Source organism: Crocodylus siamensis, chromosome 3 (genome assembly GCF_052110815.1).
Source record: "Crocodylus siamensis isolate JL-2025a chromosome 3, ASM5211081v1, whole genome shotgun sequence".
Classification (NCBI taxonomy): Eukaryota; Metazoa; Chordata; order Crocodylia; family Crocodylidae; genus Crocodylus; species Crocodylus siamensis.
Genome location: NC_143397.1, coordinates 183,139,064 through 183,159,613, shown reverse-complemented (window position 1 = coordinate 183,159,613; position 20,550 = coordinate 183,139,064). Strand labels below are relative to the sequence as shown.

At 39.7% G+C, this 20,550-nt stretch overlaps 1 protein-coding gene across 9 annotated transcripts in view; it reads right to left on the bottom strand.

Moving 5' to 3' along the window:
• DTNA (dystrobrevin alpha) overlaps positions 1 to 20,550 on the bottom strand; it is a 360,592-nt gene that overhangs the window by 95,871 nt on the left and 244,171 nt on the right. For all 9 annotated transcript variants that reach the window (XM_090039920.1, XM_090039921.1, XM_090039915.1 and 6 more), the window contains 3 exons: positions 12,771 to 12,984; positions 3,149 to 3,234; positions 1,298 to 1,452 (listed from right to left, as the gene is read on the bottom strand). In XM_090039920.1, the coding sequence (XP_089896046.1) occupies positions 1,298 to 1,452; positions 3,149 to 3,234; positions 12,771 to 12,984 (455 nt within the window). The remainder of the gene's footprint in view (positions 1 to 1,297; positions 1,453 to 3,148; positions 3,235 to 12,770; positions 12,985 to 20,550) is intronic.

Genomic DNA, 20,550 nt, shown 5'->3' with positions numbered 1-20,550 from the left:
CAAATCTCATATTTGTTTAAAGACAGACAAGGTTCTCTGGGTAAATCCAGTATCTTTTATTAGACCAACTCAAATGGTTGGAAAAGTTCTTCTTTGCAAGCTTTCAGGTACAGTTACTAGGCCTGTGCAAATAAAGAAGTATTTGATTTGGATTCAGTTTTGGCCGATTCAGAAGACAATGATTCAATTCAGAAATTTGGATCATTGTCCCAATTGATTCGGCCGAATTGGCTTCAGAAGATTTAGCGATTCGTCCATAGACTATAATAGGGAATCACTGAAATACCTGTAACTTTGTCAGTTTTTGGCAGATTTGGATGAAAACAACAGCAAAGGTAGCCCCTTCTGTGGGCATGAAGCCTGACAAGTTTTAAGGATATAGGTGCAGGTGTTTCTGGAAAACTACACCTCAAACTGCTGAAAGCAAAACTCACATCACTTGTGTGTGTTAAGGCAGATTTGGATGAAAACAGCAGGGATGGTAGCCTGTAACTGGGGGCCTTCCTGGTGCTGGTTAGATCTCTGCTCACCTACCTGTTTCTGGGCCAGCCGCTCACCCCTCTTTAGCTCAGGCAGAACCAGCTCACAAAAGGGGCAGAAAGGGTGCGGATAGAGGCTTATGTGCTGTTTCTACATCCCTCCCCCAGAGCACTGGGATTGGAAGGGGACTCAGGGAAAGATCACAGTTATGGACCAGCTACAGATGTAAGTCTTTCCCCGCCTGTTCCCCCTCTCTCTTCTCAGTTTCTGTTCCTCTGAAAGACTGCCTTCTGAATCTTGGAATCTTTTTCCGAATCGATTCAGAGGGGTTTTTTTGGTCTCCCGATTTCATTCTGATTCGGTCTCTGAATCAGACCAAATCTTCTCCAAATTGAATTAGTGGCTAAAGCTTTGCACATCAGGCAGAAAGGAAGCATCCTTAGACCAACCAGGCTACAACCGACACCCCTGAAATATTGCTTTAAATGGATTTTCAGCACTATCTTGATTTCTACTGAGACTTTCTGCAAGGGGAGTGGTACTATGATATCTAGCTTCCATTTTCAACAAAAAGAGGTGAAAATGTGAAGTTCTTTTCTCACTGGTGAATGCCAAGTGTTTATAATACCTCTGGTGTGAAGGCTACAATTAGGTTCTTAATTATCTGCAAGGAGCTCAAGTCAGGCACACCCATGTAAACAGGAAAACAGCATCAGCATGAATGAATGCTATGAGGGTAAACACATGTCTGTGTGTGCAAGACAGAGTGAAGGATGAATGACTGACAGCTTACTTCAGTGATGCCATGTTTTATTACCTGTTGAGAGAAACAGGATTTTGCCGATTGTTCTGTGTAACCAAATGAAGGACCCTCAAAGACCGCAGTAGGCAATTTAAGAACCTCCCGCAGAAACGTGTCATACTTTCCATAAACCATCACTCCACTGGAATCTGAAATCATTGAGAAAATATCTGAGGGGGAAAAAAGAAATGCAAGAAAAGGAAAGGTTTACTTTAGTTTTACACATATGTCCACGCTTAGCTCAGTAACATTTGATGTGAAAGTAATGTGATTATAGACAATTATGCTCAGTTTATGGAAAACTCCATAAACCGTTTGCACCTTTACTTTTAGCCAGCTTGCCAGAAGCAAAATAAAAATATGCATGTGAGCATCGATCCAATGTTTATGTTAAAATATTCATGCATTCTCATGGCTTTGTGATGTCATTCTTTTGTAGCTGGTGCCTTATGCCTGGCATAAGGCAGTAACTTACTCAGCTACAATGGATCTAATTTGACAAAATGTGCACCATCACATTTTTGCCCAGAAGCAACTTACCCTTTCAAATCTAAATTTTGGCAGAGTTTATTGTGTTGTTTGTTATTCTTGGGACACACAGAACAATGAACTTATCTGAAATGCTCTATTTGATTTTAATAACTTTTTCTGTCTTTTAATTATAGTAATATAACTTGTACCATTATTTATTATTCTACAGCTTCACATTTCCCTTCTTTTGTTTTTGTTGTTGTTTTCAATGGAAAAATCCACTTTCTGACTCAAGAACTGTTTAGCAAGATTCAAGGCTTGGTAGAATATTCTAACTTAAGAAACCACAAACATATTTTAGACTGTGGTGGATCACCTGTGCAATTCTAAATGATAGAGTATCACCCTAAATGCATGTGGATGGAAACCTCAAGCCCTGGAGACTGCTACTGGAAAAACAGTGTGGTATGATAGCCTGCCACTGCATAGATTCTGTTGCTTTAATAAGAAGGCAAAGGGAAACCAATATTTGTCCCTAGTGTCTACCTGTACCCAATTTATGTATAACCAATATGTCTATAAATGAGGAGAAAAAAGAAAAAAAATCATTTCACTCTAGATAGGATGAGCCAAAGGACAACAGCGTGGGCAACTGGTGCTTTCCGAATCGGGGGGGGGAGGGGGCACCCGATCGCTGATAGGGGAGGTAGGTCCCCCAGCGGCTGATTGCCAAGGCTGCAATCACCAGCAGCAAAACCAGAAGTGCACTTCTGCTGGGACTTCCGGTTTCGCAGCTGGCGCTTCCAGGGGGTGCCCAGCCAATATCAGTGGGTGCACATGCAGCTACGTGTACCCACTATGCATCACCAATGGACAACAGTAGAAAAGACGATGTGTTTTAATGCTTCTGTGGATAGAATATACCCTGGCTGGGTGTCTTTGGGAAATGGGAATGTACCCTGTAGGGTAGAAGGAAGAGATATTCTACCCTGCAGAAGAATCTCGACAGTGTAAAAAAGATATTAATATTTAAGTGTGAAAAAGGGACTAGGTGTTATGAAAGAGGAATGCAAGGAAACTGCCAAATGATACCTCATACTGTTGGAAACCTGATGCATTTCACTGTAGTTATAAAGTTTTTTAATTCAATCGACCCAAAAAGAAACTAAATTTGCACTGCTTTTATCAGAATCAACGTAGCTTAGCTCCAAATATTGAAAATGCACTTGAAGCTCAGTCTGAACAGTGAAGTGGACTTATCTGAATGCGTGAATTTGTACTGATACCAATGACAGCATCATCAAACCACAACTTTCTCTAATCACCTCAGACACTGCTACTAAAGACCCACAACAAAATGAATACCAGATATGCATATACATAAGAAAGACTTACATCTTAATTTGTCCATTATCTTTCCTCCACAAAGAGTCGCCAAAGCCATTTTGACGGCAAAAACAGAAATTTTACCATGTCCTTCCCTGTTCAACAATAAAAAGTTTTTATGTGGTATTATCTAAACAGCACCGTTATACATTTTAACCCTATGACATATTATGCAAAGTGCACAATCCTTTAAGTTCAGTCTTTGGTTTCTTTAGGGAGAACACACAATGAAAAACTGTCTTCCATAATTTTCACAAACCTTCTTAGAACTTTAATACTAAGCTGCTGGAACAATTTTAGCATATTGGTCAGCACATTATGCACTGAGATAATGATGATTACTGGTACTATAGGACTAAATAAAGGCTGCAATCAACCTAAGGGCTCAGTATGCTTGGTTTGTTATATACAGAGACTAGACTTCCTGTTCCAGAAGAAGGAAAACAGGGAATGGCTAAGGATCATGTGGTTGCACAGATTAGCTATTGTACACCATCCGCCTTATCTATATATATAGATCCCATGAACTCCTAGAAAGCATTTCATTTAAAAATGATCAGTAAGGGCTCTAATACAAAACCCACTGGAGTCAACAGGAGTCCGTTTGTTTTCAGTGGACTTTGGATCAGCCCTATTCTGACACAACCTAATTAAAAAAAAAATCTTACTTTTAAATGTCTCCTTTTGGCCCAGTGCGCATTTACCATACTGTAGTGCTCACTAATGGTAAATGTAGTTTCATTAGTACCACACGACCATGCAGAACTATCCCCTCTTCCCTGGTGGAGTAACAGCACAACACATTTGTTCTACATGGAGGAGTTAAGACTCTAGCTATATTTACTTTCAAACAATTCTATTAAACACACAAACACATAAGAGCATATCAGGTACAGGAAAAAAGGTGCAACAGTTTTCCTACACATCCAGTCATGTCTCAGTTAAATGATAAGGATTTTTTTCTTCCTGGAAGAAACACAGTTGTTTATTTGTAGGGTCTGTATACAATGTGCATCTTAATGTGTTGATCTTTTACTCAACCATGCCAAAGCAATCAATGACAAAAACTAGCTGCTTCAGTTCCATACCAAAGTCCTGCAGACCCTCAATGATTGTCTATTGTACAGAAACCTTGGTACAGTATATTACAGCTGCTGGGTTAGCATATTGCATCCTCATTATAAGGTTCTATGCTTTAATTTCTAAAAATAAATTATCTTGGTGTGTAAAAAAAACCCAACCAAAAACACCCTAGTAGAAGGCTATCACACACAGCAACATGAATATGCTACAATAGATAATTCCATTAAAAAAGTAGCAACATACCACCTAAAGATCCCCTGGTTTTACGTTAACTTTTTTTGGTAGCAAGATTTTAAAATTTTGACTTTGTCAATTCCCCAGCATTTCCTTGCAAGACAGTTAATGCACAAAATCAAACTGGAGCAACATTTATCTATTATCCAAAATCTGTGGTATTTTTCCCGTGTCTTCCCTAAATCATAGCACAGGCAAGATGTTCACATCACCATCATAAAAACATTCTTGGTTCAATGTCAGCCAGTACTCTCCAGTCTTGTAAAGTAACAAACTCACTTTACCTTCTGCCTGTGGGACTAATAGGAGTGCATATGCATTACACAATATTAGGGTGGTTAAACTACGCCATAAACTCTTCTATCTTGATTCCATTACAGGACACCTGTTGTATAAGGATTTATAAATGATAGAAGTGTCACTTTCCAAGGTACTTTAAACTGAAGTAATAATAGCCAGGAAACAAGATGTGAAAATTTAATGTGTAGTCCACATATACAGAATCGCTCTATTGCTAGTCAATCATCATTTTAACAATCAATCATCCTTTTAATGGAGAAAATTGCATTTGCCAGAACAAAGAGATAACCTAATTTTCTAAGACGTAGTCCCATGATCCCTTTGTTAAGCACCAAAGCAAAGTAAGATGTGCATAATATTCATGCAGAATTAAGAAATGAAGTTATGTGATTCACTGCTACGATGACTTCAGAGCTTACAGAGTGAGAGCCTTCCGGCATTTCCTAACTAAACAAGCATTACAGCTCAGTCAACAAAATTTCCTTTTTGTTCCATTTGAAACACTGGAGATTCTACCTTACTGCAATACTTCTAAGCTTGCTTAAACTATTTTTCTTTGCCAAAAAATGAAATAGAGCAGACAAAAATAAATTAACTGCTGCAGCAGTTAAGAACGTAAGGATACATAAATAGCAATAATTGATAACGCAGTTTTTTTGGTCCATATTATCTTTTTCATTTTTGTCTCTGTTTTCTTTGTTAAACCTCAGAAGATTAAAAACATATGATAAAGCACTATGTACCATTCCCATGGTTCCACACTTGGCATACGTGTACTCACACTGGGCCAGATTGTTCACTGGTCTAAATTAATGAAACTCCATGGTCTATATATCAGCTAAAAATCTGGCTCAGTGTTTCGATTCTGCCATCCTCCTTTTTGCGCATCACCTCAGAGTCCTTTGTCAATTTTTCTATACACAATCTTTTGGATCGACATACTTGCCTGCTTTTCAAATACCTGTTCAATGTAAGAAAAATAAATGGTAAGTGGAAACAACTGCATTCTTAACTGGCAATGAAGGAATTTGATGAAGATAAGCCGTGTGGAAATGCTCTAGAGTTATTTTTTTCTAAGTTGTTTTGGTTTTATTTAGTTAGAGGATCATATTTCTGAATGGTGGACATGTTAACTTGCCTTCAGCTTTCCACCCCAAAGCCAGAAGCTTTTCCTACTCTCGAATAATAATGGGAGCAGGGGAGATAGAAAGGGAATGTGTTACATTTAAATTGCGAATCTCTCAGTCTGAATTGATTGGTTTTGACACACTATTTTGTATCAGTAATTTGTAGTCATAAATACATAACAAGAGTTAGTGTAAATTCAATTTGCCCACCAAAATTTATATATATGCATGACTGATGACTGGACAGGATAATGGGGTCTAGGACTTTCCAGTGTCCCTAGGGCCCAGAAATGCTTCAAGCAGTTCTGCTCAGCAATAAAGCTCCTTTCTATTAGCAATATTAAGGCCTCCTGAGGAAAGTGCAACTGCATAAGAGCAAGTAGCCCAGCCACTGGATGATAGCAGCATGTAGTTACATATTGAACTCGGTGCTCCTTGACTGAAGGTTTAAAAAGATCTCCCCAACTTATACTGCATGACTTATAGTGTTGCTAGGAAAAGAAGAAGACACCAGAAAATATTTTGATTTAATACTTTTCATATTGAAGAAGTTACAGAACAGGACCATCAGGTTTCTGCCTTCATTAGGGTTATCTGATAAGTTCTACTTGCCCCATGTGCATCTATTTCCAAGAGACTCTGTGCAGGGTGGGACGGAGGAGGGCTGTTGCAAGAGTGGGCACTCCTGCCTGCTTCAGGCTTATCAGATAACCCTAATGGAGACTGAAGTACACATGTGTGCCGCAACCTTTGCCAGTTTGCTTGTGCGCTTGGCACATAGGCATGCCGATACAAAATACAGTGTCAAACCCAATCAATTCAGACTGCAAGATTCACAATTTAAATGTAACATATTTCCCATTTACCTCCCCTGCTCCCATAATATTCAAGTGTAGAAAAAGCCTGTGGCTCTGGGGTGGAAAGCTGAAGGCAGGTCGACATGTTCACCATTCAGAAATATGATCCTCTAGCTAAAATAAACCAAAACAACTTAGAAAAAATAGTCAACTCTACAGCATTTCCAACAGGGCTTATCTTCATTTAATTCCTTCATTACCAATTAAGAATGCAGTTGTTTCTACTTACCATTTATTTTTCCTACATTGAATAGGTATTTTAAAAGCAGGTGAGTTACACCCATTCATGAACCACTGAGGTAAGCTGAGGCAGCACCAAATTAGAAAAGTTGTAGAGGGAAGCCCTGAATCTAAAAAAGTTGAGAACCACTGGCATAGACCAATATAGCAGCTCCTGTAGCAACAGCATTCATATGCACATATGTGTGCACATGTGCACTCACAACCCATAGAAAATACGATATCAGCCAAGGCACTAGAGTAATTCCATACTGTTTCAAAGAAAAAATCCCATATCTTCTTAAACAGGCATCTTTGCAGAGCATAAGGTTCTCTCTTTAAATGTCTGAACAAGACATATAAGACACTTCCTGATAGTAAGAGGATCATGTGATATTAAGTGCACAATGCTTCTGGGTTCACTACACACACATACACACAAACCAGCTAGCGTGGGGTACTTAACATTAAATTTGTTTCAGTGAATAATGATGAATTAAAAAGCCTCCAAATTTTTATAAGAATGACAAACACAATAACAAATAACAAATAAATGAATGAAAACCTTACTAAGAAAACACCAGCAGCAGCAGGGAAGGGAGGGGAGCAGAGACTGCAGGGGAGAGCGAGGGGGAGGGAAGAGGGCAAAGTGGTGATGAGAAGGCAAGGGCAGAGCTTGCTGGGGGCAGGTAACATGGGCAAAGGCACTGTGACGGGAAAAGCTGCAGGGGGCAAATGTGATTGGGGGACAAGAGTTGGGGGCATCCCAAGCCAGCTGCCTCCTGGCTGCCCACTGCAGTGATGGTGGGGATGAATTTAAGACAAGCCTTCAAAGGAAACAACAAAATTTATAAATTTTCTCTCTACAGAACCTAATTATTGGAGGGGGGAAGGGATAATGAATTCAATGCTTCTCTGGCCGAGGGAAATTCATAGTTTCATAGTTTGTAGGGTCGGAAGGGACCTGAGCAGATCATCTAGTCCGACCCCCTGCCATGGCAGGAAAGATTACTGGGGTCAAATGACCCCAGCAAGATGTTCATCTAACCTCCTCTTAAACACCCCCAGGGTAGGAGCCTGCACCACTTCTCTTGGAAGCTGGTTCCAGACCCTAGCCGCCCTGACTGTGAAGTAGTGCCAATTCCCCCAATTCCCTTCAACTCCTTCAGTTCTGGGGCACTGGACAGGTTTATTACCTTATAGCTAGCAGGAGCCAGAACTCACCCAGCCCTGATCAGTCAGTGTTTTCAAAAAGACACTCTGTTTCAGACACTGTTTCAGTCTACCAGACTCTGCTCCTGTTCACAGGGAGTTTTCTCAAAACACTTCCCTCCGGGCCTGATTCACACACACTCTGACCTACAGATCTATCCAGCTATAACCAGGTTGAAAATGCCATAAGGGAAAACGTAATGAAGAAAACAAAAGAAAAGCAAGCCTAGCATCTGCTGTGTGGTTTGGAAAGGCAGCATATTTATCCTATTAGATTGACACATAGAAAAACTGATTTTATAGCTGACTAGACATGAAGCATAGGCTATTTTTATTAAGCTGTAGCATCACTTTCAAAGGGAATAGAATTTCTTCAGATGTTTATGGGGTTCCTTAATATCTTAATTGTGGCAGTAAACTCTGAACTGTCAGGGGCTATAATTAAGAGTTTCTATTCTCATAGATGCAGTTTAATAAGGAAATTAATTGGAATCAAGCAGAGCTCTTTCATTCTGTGCAGCAACACATGTAATGGCTAAATCTCTGAACTGCACTTTTTGCAAATTCTCTTCCTTTTAATGCTTACCTGGACTGTGCACCTAGCATCAATTAGCAGAAGTTGAGGGGGCAGGGAATTTAATATTTTACAGCTATGACAGCAGTCAGGTGAAAACCTCCCCTCAGAACATATGCTAAGCTTCTTTACAGTCTGTCTCCAGTAAGAGTCTAGTGTATATTTGGTCAGAGGTTTTAAGCTTTCACTCTGCCATTCAAAAATAAAGCCCTACCAGTTAGATTTTGTACAGTCTGGAGGCAGAAATTTTGTTCATAATATAGACTCCCAATAGGTAGTTAAGCAAACTCCAACCTCCTTGACAATGCAGCTATGTACAGAAACATCTCAATTTCAAATGGAATAAGTAAAGAGGTGGATAGCTTGCAACATATTCCACATTATGACATTAAGAAGTACTGTGCTGGATTAGACCAGCTTCCATCTAGGCTGGTATCAAGACCCTGACAAAAGTATGTGGTAAACTGTTCAGCAGGAAAGTTTGAAGTCAGCATCATGTTGTATAGCAACCTAGTAGACTGATGCAAGTGCAGGCATCACTTCATGACTGCAGCTCACAACCTTGAGCAAAATAACTGACCAATATTCATGCAGGATCTCAGTAATAACAAGAGCACATTAGCCATGCATTAGTCCAGCCCTTTGGATATCTGATCTTCATCCTCTATTTATTGTTCTCTCATTTTCCTAAGCTCCTCTATCACATGACGGCAAATTGCACACACTGACTGGACACTGAATGGAACTGCATTTTTCTTTAGGTGTTTTAATTCTGTTGACTTTTAATTTCACAGTTCCCTCTTGTTTCTGTGTTATGACAAGGGGTAGCATCAACCTGCTTTCATGTGACATTCTACACACTTTTGTATTTTCCCCCTTTTTTACTACTTTCAGAACTAAGCACAGATAACCTTGGTTATCTGAAAGTCCCAGGAAACCCAAAAAATCTTCTAAAATGTAGTATTTGTAAAATCAAGTTTGTGCAGAAAGTTTTAAATCTGCTCCTTCCCGCCCTTCAAAGCTTTCTGCATAATTTTCCATTGTTGCCAGGCTTGCCCCCAGCTGAATGGCCATAGAGTAGGTGTAAATGCCTATGAGACTAAGTTATATCAATCAGTCATCTAGAATAGAGCTGTCCAACTTCTGAATGGCTGGGAGTTGCAAGCTGTACCTCGTGGCCTCTCTGCTCCCATGCAGCACAGGTCTCTACAGCATGCTGCATCATACTACAGGTTCCCGCCCCCCACCCCTTTCTCCCTTCAACACTGTGCTGCATTGCATGGGTCTTCCTGCACTGCACAGGGGTTTGGAGCTTCCCAGGCCATAGGCTCCCTGAGATCCCAAAGGCAGAAGCAGGAAGTAAAGGCTGGGGGAGGGTGTGAGAACACAGAGACTTTGATGGCAGCAAAAGGAGCAATAGGGAGAGGACACCTAGACCAGGAGCTCAGGGGCTGTGAGTTAACTTCTCAGATGTAGCCTGTGAGCTGCCAGCTAGAAAGCCCTCCTCCAGAAGAAACAGCTATACGCTAGCTCAGACACTCCAGACAACAGAGGAAGCTGCTTTGCTTTCAAAAGCTCTGTCTGGGGTTGGAAGATCTGCAGCCCAGGTTCCTAGTAGGGTACAACTTAAAGACTCATAATCTGTGAGGTACCAATATCAATGGGGTTATAAATGTAACAGTTTAGTGTCCTGGAGTTTAAACCCTGGATACATTTGAGACTACTGTCAGTCTTTGCTTGTATGAAAGTCTCACCCCACATATACCTCTAATCTGTTCTATTCCCCTTTTCATTGTGTTAACCTCTGTCTGTCTTCCATGAAATGAACATAACTGAATGCCCTTTTTGGGCTACCTTCAGCAATGAAGGTTCAGACACCCAAAACCTGTCTGCCCAAGAACAGACCACTGAACTACCTTTTGTTACAGAGGACCTGGTTCTTATTTACACCAAGACCATGTTGCATGCAGTGCTAAGGCACTGAAAGACGGGTGGCTGGATTTTTGAACGGACACTGCCAAGTAAACAGAACTGAACACAAGTATATGCCAATTTACACTTACTTACACAAATTCAAATTCCTTACACAAATTTACACATCATCAGATTAATCAGAGTCTAAAGACACAGTGGGCAGTATCTTCCATTATAGGGGTAAAAAACAGGTAAAAGAGATGTCATACTTAAAACAAGCTCTATATCTGTTTTTCACCACTGAACTTGCTGCACTGCTTGTTAGGAGAAATTCATTCTCATTTTTGTATCAACCCCCAGAATGCTCTCAGCACAGCGGAGTTCTCCTTTGGAAGGGGAATAGAGCAAGTATGTGCAGGGATGAGCTTCCCCTGCCTGCCTGCTTGAGAGCCCCTCCTCCAAGTGTTGACTTGGAGGGGGGAGACTGATGGATTTGCTTTCTTATGGATCCATAGGGCATCTCCACGTCCAGTGCCTTTGGGAAATAAGATACTGTTAGGTCCTACATCAGGCAGTTCAGTTTCAGCACAGGAGTTAGAAGTGGAAAGGCTAATCTGAAGCCCGAGTAAGGATTTTTTTCTTGAAACCCTCTAATTCACTCCCTAGGAGAGCTTCATTTGGATCAGTGCCATTTGTAGGGAAGGTAGAAGCTCTGCCTTTTAAGTATATTTAGTCTCATCATTTAAAAACAGAGGAGTAAATACTTTGCCTCCATTTTCCTGTACAATCCTGAGATGTATGGCTGGTGTCTTTACCCAGCTAAAGCACTAAAACAAACACACGGTCATAGCTCTCGCTCCCACAGCCCTTGGGCTTTCTCTGTGCTTTCAACGGGACTGCAGTTTACTTGCAGACACACCAGTGCACATGTTTGGGCATCTTCATTTTCCTCCATTTCCTATCACAGTCACAAATTCAGGGTTTTGCATAAATTAAAATGCCCTGTTTTACTACCTTCCAAAGGAAAAAAATAATCCTGAAGGCTACAGTTTCACAACCCACTGACTATTTTTCCCTTTGAGGGGGCAGGAAGGGAGGCTGGATGCAGGCACACAATGCCTCTGCAGCTTTGTCATGTGGAACCACTGCCTTTCCCCCCAGCTGTTGCCATGGTGACTAAGCTCGGGCTCTGAAAAGGGGCACAATACTGAGCACCAAGTCCATCTTGTGTGAGTATGGGATGAGGGGTGGGGGGGAGGGAGACATTTTAATGCTTCTCAAACAAACAATATTTTCAGCTTCTGCATTTTCAGAATGCAAACAGTAAAAAGGTAATAGGTAATTTGCTTCTGTCAAACTAAAAGGCTGTTCTCAATTATCCTGTTTTGAGATTTCAAGCTATTCCAATGCTTTTAAGAACAGCACTAACATGCTGATGTTTGTGGATCCAATAAACATAATATATGTACATAGCGGACACAGTACACTTGCATCTATAATGTTAAAATAGGAATCAATCTCCATCTTGAGCTCACCCTTCTTACACTTAGTTAGGGCAATAAATGGTCTAGGAAGTAATGAACAGGAATTTTATTGCCACTTCTAGATCCTTATCCTATATCTGCCATGGTCTTATAACAGGTTGTATTAGAGTCAGGAAACAGGCACAAGCCAGGAAAAAATGCTCATAGCTACAAGAACTTGAAGCAAAATGAGTTCTCTCAAAATAAGGAATTACTAACCCATGTCACTACCATAGAAACATAGCAAAGGGTTCAGGTCTCTGACATGCCAATATATAACAATGCAAGTTAAGAAGGGAAGTTACAATATTTTAGGAATAGTCCCATTCCTATATAAGCTCCTGGAGTAAGTTAGGAATAACCTTGTTGATGACATCAGAGTTGATCTGGATGCAACTGATTATAATTGAGAACAGAACCAAGATCCTTTATTCTAGTTTCCCTCGACTTACTGGCACCAGTTAATCATTCATTATTTTGAGCAGGAATTTAAGTTAGCTCATCTGTTTTTCAGAGCTGCATGAGAAAGAGGCAAAAACTGATCAGAATACATAGAGAAGCTTATATAGATGATAAAGGGAAACTTACGGATCAAAGGCTGCTAGCAGGAAGTTGAGCAGTAAGCTGATGGATTGCTCCACATTGATCTGGTGAGTGGTTGGCATCCGTTTGTTGAGCTGGTAGAAAATAGTTGAAAGCACAGCTTCCAGACGAGCCACATTCAGTTCTAAGCTTGGGTCCAGGTTATTCAATGAATTCTCTCGCAAGGCTTCTATAACGTTCCAAATGTCCACCAGATGCACTATGCACAATTGGAGAACAGCCATCAAATATAAATAAAATTCCCCATCAGTCATTGAAAAACTAAATCAATTGTGCTATGGTAGGTTGACAAAGTCCATTCAGGTCAGATGGTATTTTTATATATTAATAAATCTACTGTATTTTCCCTGTCATTAGGGTTTAAATTACTCAGGAGAACAGTGGGGGTAGGGCAAGGAAAAAGCCTAAATATGCTGATAACAAATAATAAGCAAACTGATATTAATGAAAGAGATCCAGTCACAAGAGATCAACAGTAGTTGTGAATATGGCTATAATTCATGAAAGTATTATGTATTCGTGAAAATACTTCATCAGATGCTTAAGTTTCTTTAAATGGATGTGACTTAAGCATGTTCCTAATTTTCATCCTGAAACACATCTATATGACTAACAGCTTGGAAATTCTCTTATTTATGTAGTAGTCTAATTTTCAAAAGTTCCTAAGAAAGCTACATGCAACTAGCAATGACTTTCAAACTTACACACTTTGGAAAATCCTACTGAGCAGTTTGTGTCAGAATGAGAGCGTTTCATAAAAGCAGAATGTATTATTATTGAGTCTGGCACACTAAGTTACAATTTTGAAAAAAAATAGATCTGTACTAATGATTAACACAGATTTCATTCTTTTAAATACACTTGTGAAATGTTTTGTAAAATCTTTTCTTCCTTTTTAAGTTCCTGCCCAAACTGAATTTTAGCTTAAAAGGAAGTAGCTTAAAAGGAAAAATGAAAGCCCCTATGCATCTTAATTTTACTGTGGCAACATTACCAGATAACTACAAATCAAAATTTCCAGTCTAAAACTGGTAGATTATTCCAAATGGAAGAAAATTACTCCAGCTCAAAAATCTAGATTTATCTGAATTATCTGGGTGTTTTTCCTAAACCTGAATAACATTTATACCTACTGAAATGCTTCTATTTCATAAATCACATTCAGTAAAACTACATGGTCATAATACAGATTGTTTTTATTATAGTGGTAACATTGTTACATGGCTCTTATATTGCAACCTGAGAATTTTGTTGTACACATCTTAAAACATGTCATATCTGCACATAGAAAATGAAGTCTATTGTTATAGATATAGAAATATTGTTTCAGTTCTTCCAATCACAATTAATCACATATCAGACACCAGTATGTTGACAGCATCTCAAGTGGCAGCATAGAAAATGACCACAGCAAGTTCACAGCTAGTCTCTGGAACAATGTTTCTATTGAAACTTTCTGGCTTGTATGAAATGCATAATGGTACTGGGTGGATAAGTGAAACTGAATATACTAGCTTATTTTACATTTTATTACATTATATTTCCCTCTCTGTGGGTTAACAGCAGCAGAACCCATTTTATGTATTGGATGCATACACTTTTCTGGAAAAGGCTGCATGATGCAGTTCCATGCTTGGAGCAACCTGAAATCTTAGGTCTCTGTTTTAAAAGGAAACCCCTATAGGCGACCTTAGACACCTTCACCAGCCTAGCTGAAGTGTCCTCCTGCACCCACCTAGATAGAGGACACAGTCAGATGTTCATTATTTTTTCTGCTCCTGTTACCTATTCTCCAACTGGAGGAGGGGTGTCACTCCATTAGAAGTGTTGGAGTGGAGCTCAAATTCATTTTCTGTAGATTTCCTAGTGCTAGCAAACCCTCTTGACTTCCAGAAACTCACAACAATAAGACAAACAGGGATAAAAGGAAGCTACATAAGCTCAAATGAAAGTGTCTTTAAACAGACAGCACATCTCCACAAATAAAGTGAATCTAAATAATTCACCCAGTAGTCAGAGACGGATTGGGGACCATACAATGTAGCAGAAGTTAGGTTGGTTCAGGGTCAACGAGAGATGAATCAAGAAGTACTTTTTGCTCACTGATGGAAGGGCAAGTAACAGGTTGGTGAATGATGGGGATAATGGGCTTAATTCAGGTTGCATCACCTTAATTGGAAGGTAAGTGTAGTCAAAAGACAGCAAACCCAAGTGTGTAGCTTCAGCATAGTTCCATGGTCTAGTTCTTCACAACTAGTCTATGGAATGGAATGATGGTCTAGCTCTCAGGGTAGTTCAGACTAAATGGCTGGACCAAGCAAGTTCTTCTCCAGCAATTCAACTAGTTGGGTTTCAGGAATTCTTTCCACCCAAGCAATTTAGCTTTGATTAGTGCATGCTAGTGCCAAAATACTAGATGTATAAGGAATAAGGGATAATACCTGAGAAGAGGGAAAGAGGCTAAAGTGAGGTTTAGAATGTTATTTTTTGTGTAAGCTGGGCCTCCTATTTTAGGTGCTGGGGGAATATTTTTCATGGATTTTTTTCCTTTTCCCACTGTATTATTCATTATGTAGTAATATACCAGTATTTGTATTCAATTACTAGGAAGGGAGATGTTCAAAGGCTAGTAGACCAGTGACTAATTAGCAGCACCTTAACACATTTAAAAGACGGGATAATGCTAACGTTGAAACTGAAAGTCTCTCATACCTCTTGTGTTCCTCAGTATGTCACAGAACATACCACAAAGCTAAGAAAAAATGTTATGTCAAAGGATACAATGACCTATTTTATTGGCAAAAACCCCCTCTCCTTGGAAAATGTCATGCATTTGTACTAAAAGTATTTATTTGTGTATGTTTTCAGAAATATTTTGATTCAGCTTGAAGCTGTCTCAATAAATATCCTATTCCATAGTTATGTTTTGATGTTTATCTGTGGGCCTCCAGGTGCTTTACTGGGATTGAAAAGTATTATTTCCCCTATTTAACACAAAGAAATTGTAGTCCAGGGATGCTAAAATGAACATTTTCACAGGTGTCTACTCAAATATTGCAGACTCTAGAATATGGTGCACTTCTGAAAACATTAACTAGATGACTTGTCCAAAGAGTTGAGAAAAGAACCTAGTTCTCCCAGTCCTAATCTAAGCCATTCAATCCTGTGCTTCAGTGTTAAGAAGGGCCATTTGATCTCTTCAAGAATCTACTACAACCTTCAATAATTTAGGAACAACTATCAGAACTTGGCATAACTGGGTAAAAATGGCCTGGTCTTGCACCAAGGAATTACTACTGACCCTAGTGACCAAATAGATTCCTGGTCCACCTCAATTTTCTTGGGATAGGTAGTTAGCCCTGTGAGACTGAAGTCAGAGAGAAGGTGGGGCAACACAGCACTTTAGAGATTAATTTCTTGTTTTGCAATTTCATGTTCAAGTTGGCTTTTAATGCTACATTGTTTAAGAACAGCTACTCTGAAGGCAGTGATGGTCTCCCGTTTCCTGTTTGTACACTACCTAACCTAAGAATACCTTAATATTCATTGGTGCTTTGAGCACTACCATAAAAACTAGAAGCATGTATAACAAGAGCTCAGAGATGCATAGGAGCTGTTCTAGATCTAACATCTGCACTAGTTAAGTAATCAAATGGGAAAGGAGTCTGCTTTTCTACATGTGTTTTCCTCTGGGTTTATGGCCACCACACTTTTCTCGGAAAAGGCAGACCTCACTTGATTTCATGCATGAATTTGCTGCATGTGCCTAAAAGAATATGTAAATAGAAATCCATCAATGTATTTTCTATATTCTGGAAAGATCATTAGGTATTCAGGAAGAAACTTTATCTAGCATTTGGACAGTACATTATTTTGTACAACGCATATGGACCATGCATTTTCCAGAGACCTTTCACAAAAAACAGCCAACACATTGAAATGCCTACACACTGATGAACCAGATCATCCCTCATTTGTCAAATCTACCATCAGTGGCCAAATTATGTCATCCTTGGATTTTCTGTTATGCTGTTTTCTAGTCAATGACTAACTTAAAAATCAGTGCTACAAGATCCTCTCTGAAAACTACTATCTTCTTATTTTAACTTTCACAAGATTAAGTATTTAAACACCATCAGAGAGTTCCATGTATCAGCAGACTTTCTGAGCAATAAGAAATGTGGACTGTAAACAACACTCAAAACAACAAAACAAAAAATTCACTTGGCCAGGGCAGGAATAAGCAAAGGGACGGCCATATGATGACTATTTTCACTTCTATGCCACAGTAGCTAACAGAAATTCTGTTTATCTTCATGCCATACTGACTCCAGTAACCCTTACATTTTGAAGGAAGGCACTGGCTGAATACCAGAGAATTACAAGTAAATACACTACAAATTACATTTCAAACAAGGGTAGTAGGTTGGGGTGTTGGTATAGCCATGACAGATCAGGAAATGTCAGAGAGGGAAGAAGTTTTTTGGGTTTTTTTGGTGATACTGTTTATTGGACAAGCTGTATTGTTGGGAGAGATGTGGGACAAACTTTCTTGGAGAGAGTGCTCCTCTTCAGAGTTTTATGCCTGAAAGCTTGCTCAGCATCACTGCCAACTAGACAGGCAGTCCAATGAAACAATCACCCTTGATTCTTGTACATTTCAAATAATAAAATACTTGTTCCTGATCCATACCCCAGACCTTGTCACAACAGTGTAAGGGGAACAGTTTTTTTCCCAACCTTTATTTATGTCAACAGGCACACTAAAGATAATGAAGCTACTTGCCTAAGTGTAGGATAGTAGCATAGGACCCAGGGTTTTTGGTGAGTAATAAAAAAACCCACCATGTCCCAGTGCAAATACTCTAATAATAAAGAGTAACAGCAATAGAACCTAGCTCTTGTATACAGGACTAGAACTTTACCTCATCCATTGTATAAACTAGCCAGATAATAATAATAATAATAACAATATATTAAGCAAAAAGACAGTGGCCTATCTTGAATATTTAGGCTTTAGGATTTAAAGAGAAAAAACTACATGATCAAATTCTAACCCCCTTATAGGAGAAAAAATAATTTATATCGAATCTTAATATTTAGATAGTACTATACAATGTAAGAGGTGATAGAATTTAAGAGCTTAATTCTTTGCAGCAGTTGTATTTACCAGTAACTCTTATAAATGGTGGGATGTTACAAGATATTTAACAACCAAAGAATGGTGACTGTCTGAAAAGAGAATTATGCTTCACTCAGTGTAAACTGTAAATTGTACATGTCCTTGTCATTGTATAGTTCATCCTTTCAATCTCTTGTAGTCCTCTGAAGGCTTCTTTGCTTTAAAAATATCAATTAATTTGAAGAAGCTAAACAAGTTATATTTCCATCATTTTATGAATTTATCATCAGGTTAAATTTCTCTAACAGGTATAGCAGTTTACCAGAACTGCAAAGAATGCAGAGGGAAACTGCAGTGTCATATCTTTTAATTAATTACACAAGTTTATAGGTTTTGGTCTGCTTTTTTGGTCTCTTAATTACTGGGAAATCTTTGTATTTTGAATTCTTTTGATACTTAGTACTTGCCATTTTCTTTTTGATATTTAATAGCCACTTTACAAGGAAATAGATGAACTGACGTGACTCTTGTTCACCTCAAAGTAAATCAGTTCAATTTTATTTACACAGACAGAAATGAAGTGTTCTTTTCATTATATAATTTATTTGGAACCCCAGCGTGCTGAAGAATAGCTAATCTTAGATACAATACTAATCTGGAAGGATAAAAATTACTTCAAGTAGCACCCATCAAGGAAAGACTTTGCCAAAGAAGTAAAAAAAAAAATAACCAAAATCCATCCAAGTAACTAAAACAGTAATAAATTAGAAAAACCCTTGGAAACAGGTTGTTTATCTCTTTTGAACACTAAATTGATTTGTTCACTCTGAAGTCATCATCTTTTCCAATTTTTATTTCCCCCCCAAGGAATCATAAAGTCCATATGATGTTTTATTTATTTATTAGTAAATCTATCCAGAGGTGTGGGAATACTTTTCATCAGGAATAGGAAGTCAACTGATTTTAATAATCAATTCAAATGGACTTAGCATACAGTAGTTTTAACTAAATCAAAACTAAATATGGACGGCAGATTGTTAAAACAGAAATTTTACTGAATTTTTTCCCTTTGCTTTAGATATGGGGGTAAGGGGAAAGCTTTCAAAGAAATTTTTAAATTTAAGCTGCTAACAAATCTATAAATATTTAATTGAAATCTCACTTTATCAAAGAAGTAAAAATGTGCTTAAGTTTAAACTTCTAAATGTTTCTGTTTGAAATCAATGGGGCTTGAATGTATGTCAGATATTTCATGTGGGTTTCATTAAAAGTGAAAGATTCCCATTTCTTAAGTCTGCCAAATCTTATAAAATATGTTAGATGATTCTTCTTTTCAGATGAAAATCTATAGACCTTATCACAAATCAAGCTACTAGAGCCATTCATTATTATCAGTGCCATAAGGGCAGTCCACAGAAGAGATGTGTTTGCTATGTGACTATGGATCTTGTTATGCTTTACACTAGAGGCAGGCAATTATTTTGGTTGGAGGGCCATTTAACGGCTTTTGGTGAGCTGTCAAGGGCCACATGGGTAGCCTTGCCCCTTGACAAGTGCTCTACCCCCTGGTGCTATCTTGGGACCTGAAGTCCTGCCCTCTAACTTTTGCCACTAGAAGACCTTCCCCTTGCCCCCTGGAAATACTCCTTTTGGGAGGTGTGTGTGTTGGGGGGGAAGGGGGAGAGGTTGCCATCTTAGAACCAGAAAACAAACAAATCATACACCAGAAGTCAAACACCTACCATATTTTAATTTTATTAAAAAAAATACTTTGCATGATTTGTGTTTGTATACTGTATATAGAAAGGATTCACTAGTAACTCAAAAATAAAGTCTCACTTGGGGGTTGTGGGGTGTGCTTGGAGTTGGGGGTGTGTATATGGTAGGGTGTGGAGGTGTGTGGGAGTGTATGGTGGGGTGTGTGTGTATGGTGGGGTATAGGGGGGTGTGAGGGGGGTTGTAAAGCAGTGGGGCTGTGTGTGGGAACCATAGGGTATGTTGGGGTGTCTATATATGTAGGAGGTTGTAGGGCAGGATGTGGGTCTGTGAGGTTTGTGGGGTGTGAAGGAGGGTGGGGTATGTGAGGACCCCTCACACAGCGCACAGTTCTTGCTGCCAGCAGCAGCCGCAGGTGGGTGGGCTCAGGGCACTGGTGCGTGCTGCACTTTGGGTGGGGGGGAAGGGGAGGAGTGCATCCTGCCTGGCCACCTCTATCACAGGGGCTCCACACCATGTGCCTGCAGCTCCTGTACTCACACCAGGGGAAGTCCCGTGCTAGACCCTGCAGGGGGCAGGGCTCCCTCCACTCCTGGCAGAGTCTGCGGACCTGCGCAGCAGGGGGCAGGGCAGGCAGTCAGCACCAGTGCAGTGCTTTCCCTGGTGTGACTGCCAGAGCTGCAGGCGCATGGCCTCCATGATAGAGGTGGCCAGGCAGGCTATGCTCCTTGACCCTTGTACGCAATGCTGACTAGAGCCATGCTCCACCAGGTACCAGTGCCTCTGCTGGGCATGAGTATCCTGAGCACCACTGCCTGCTGCTGCTGTACTCCCACCCTCTATCACACCCACAACTGTACCCAGCCAAGCTCTGTGCTCCCACTGCCTACCTCGGTGCAGGCTCCATGCTGTGCTCTGCACTTCTGC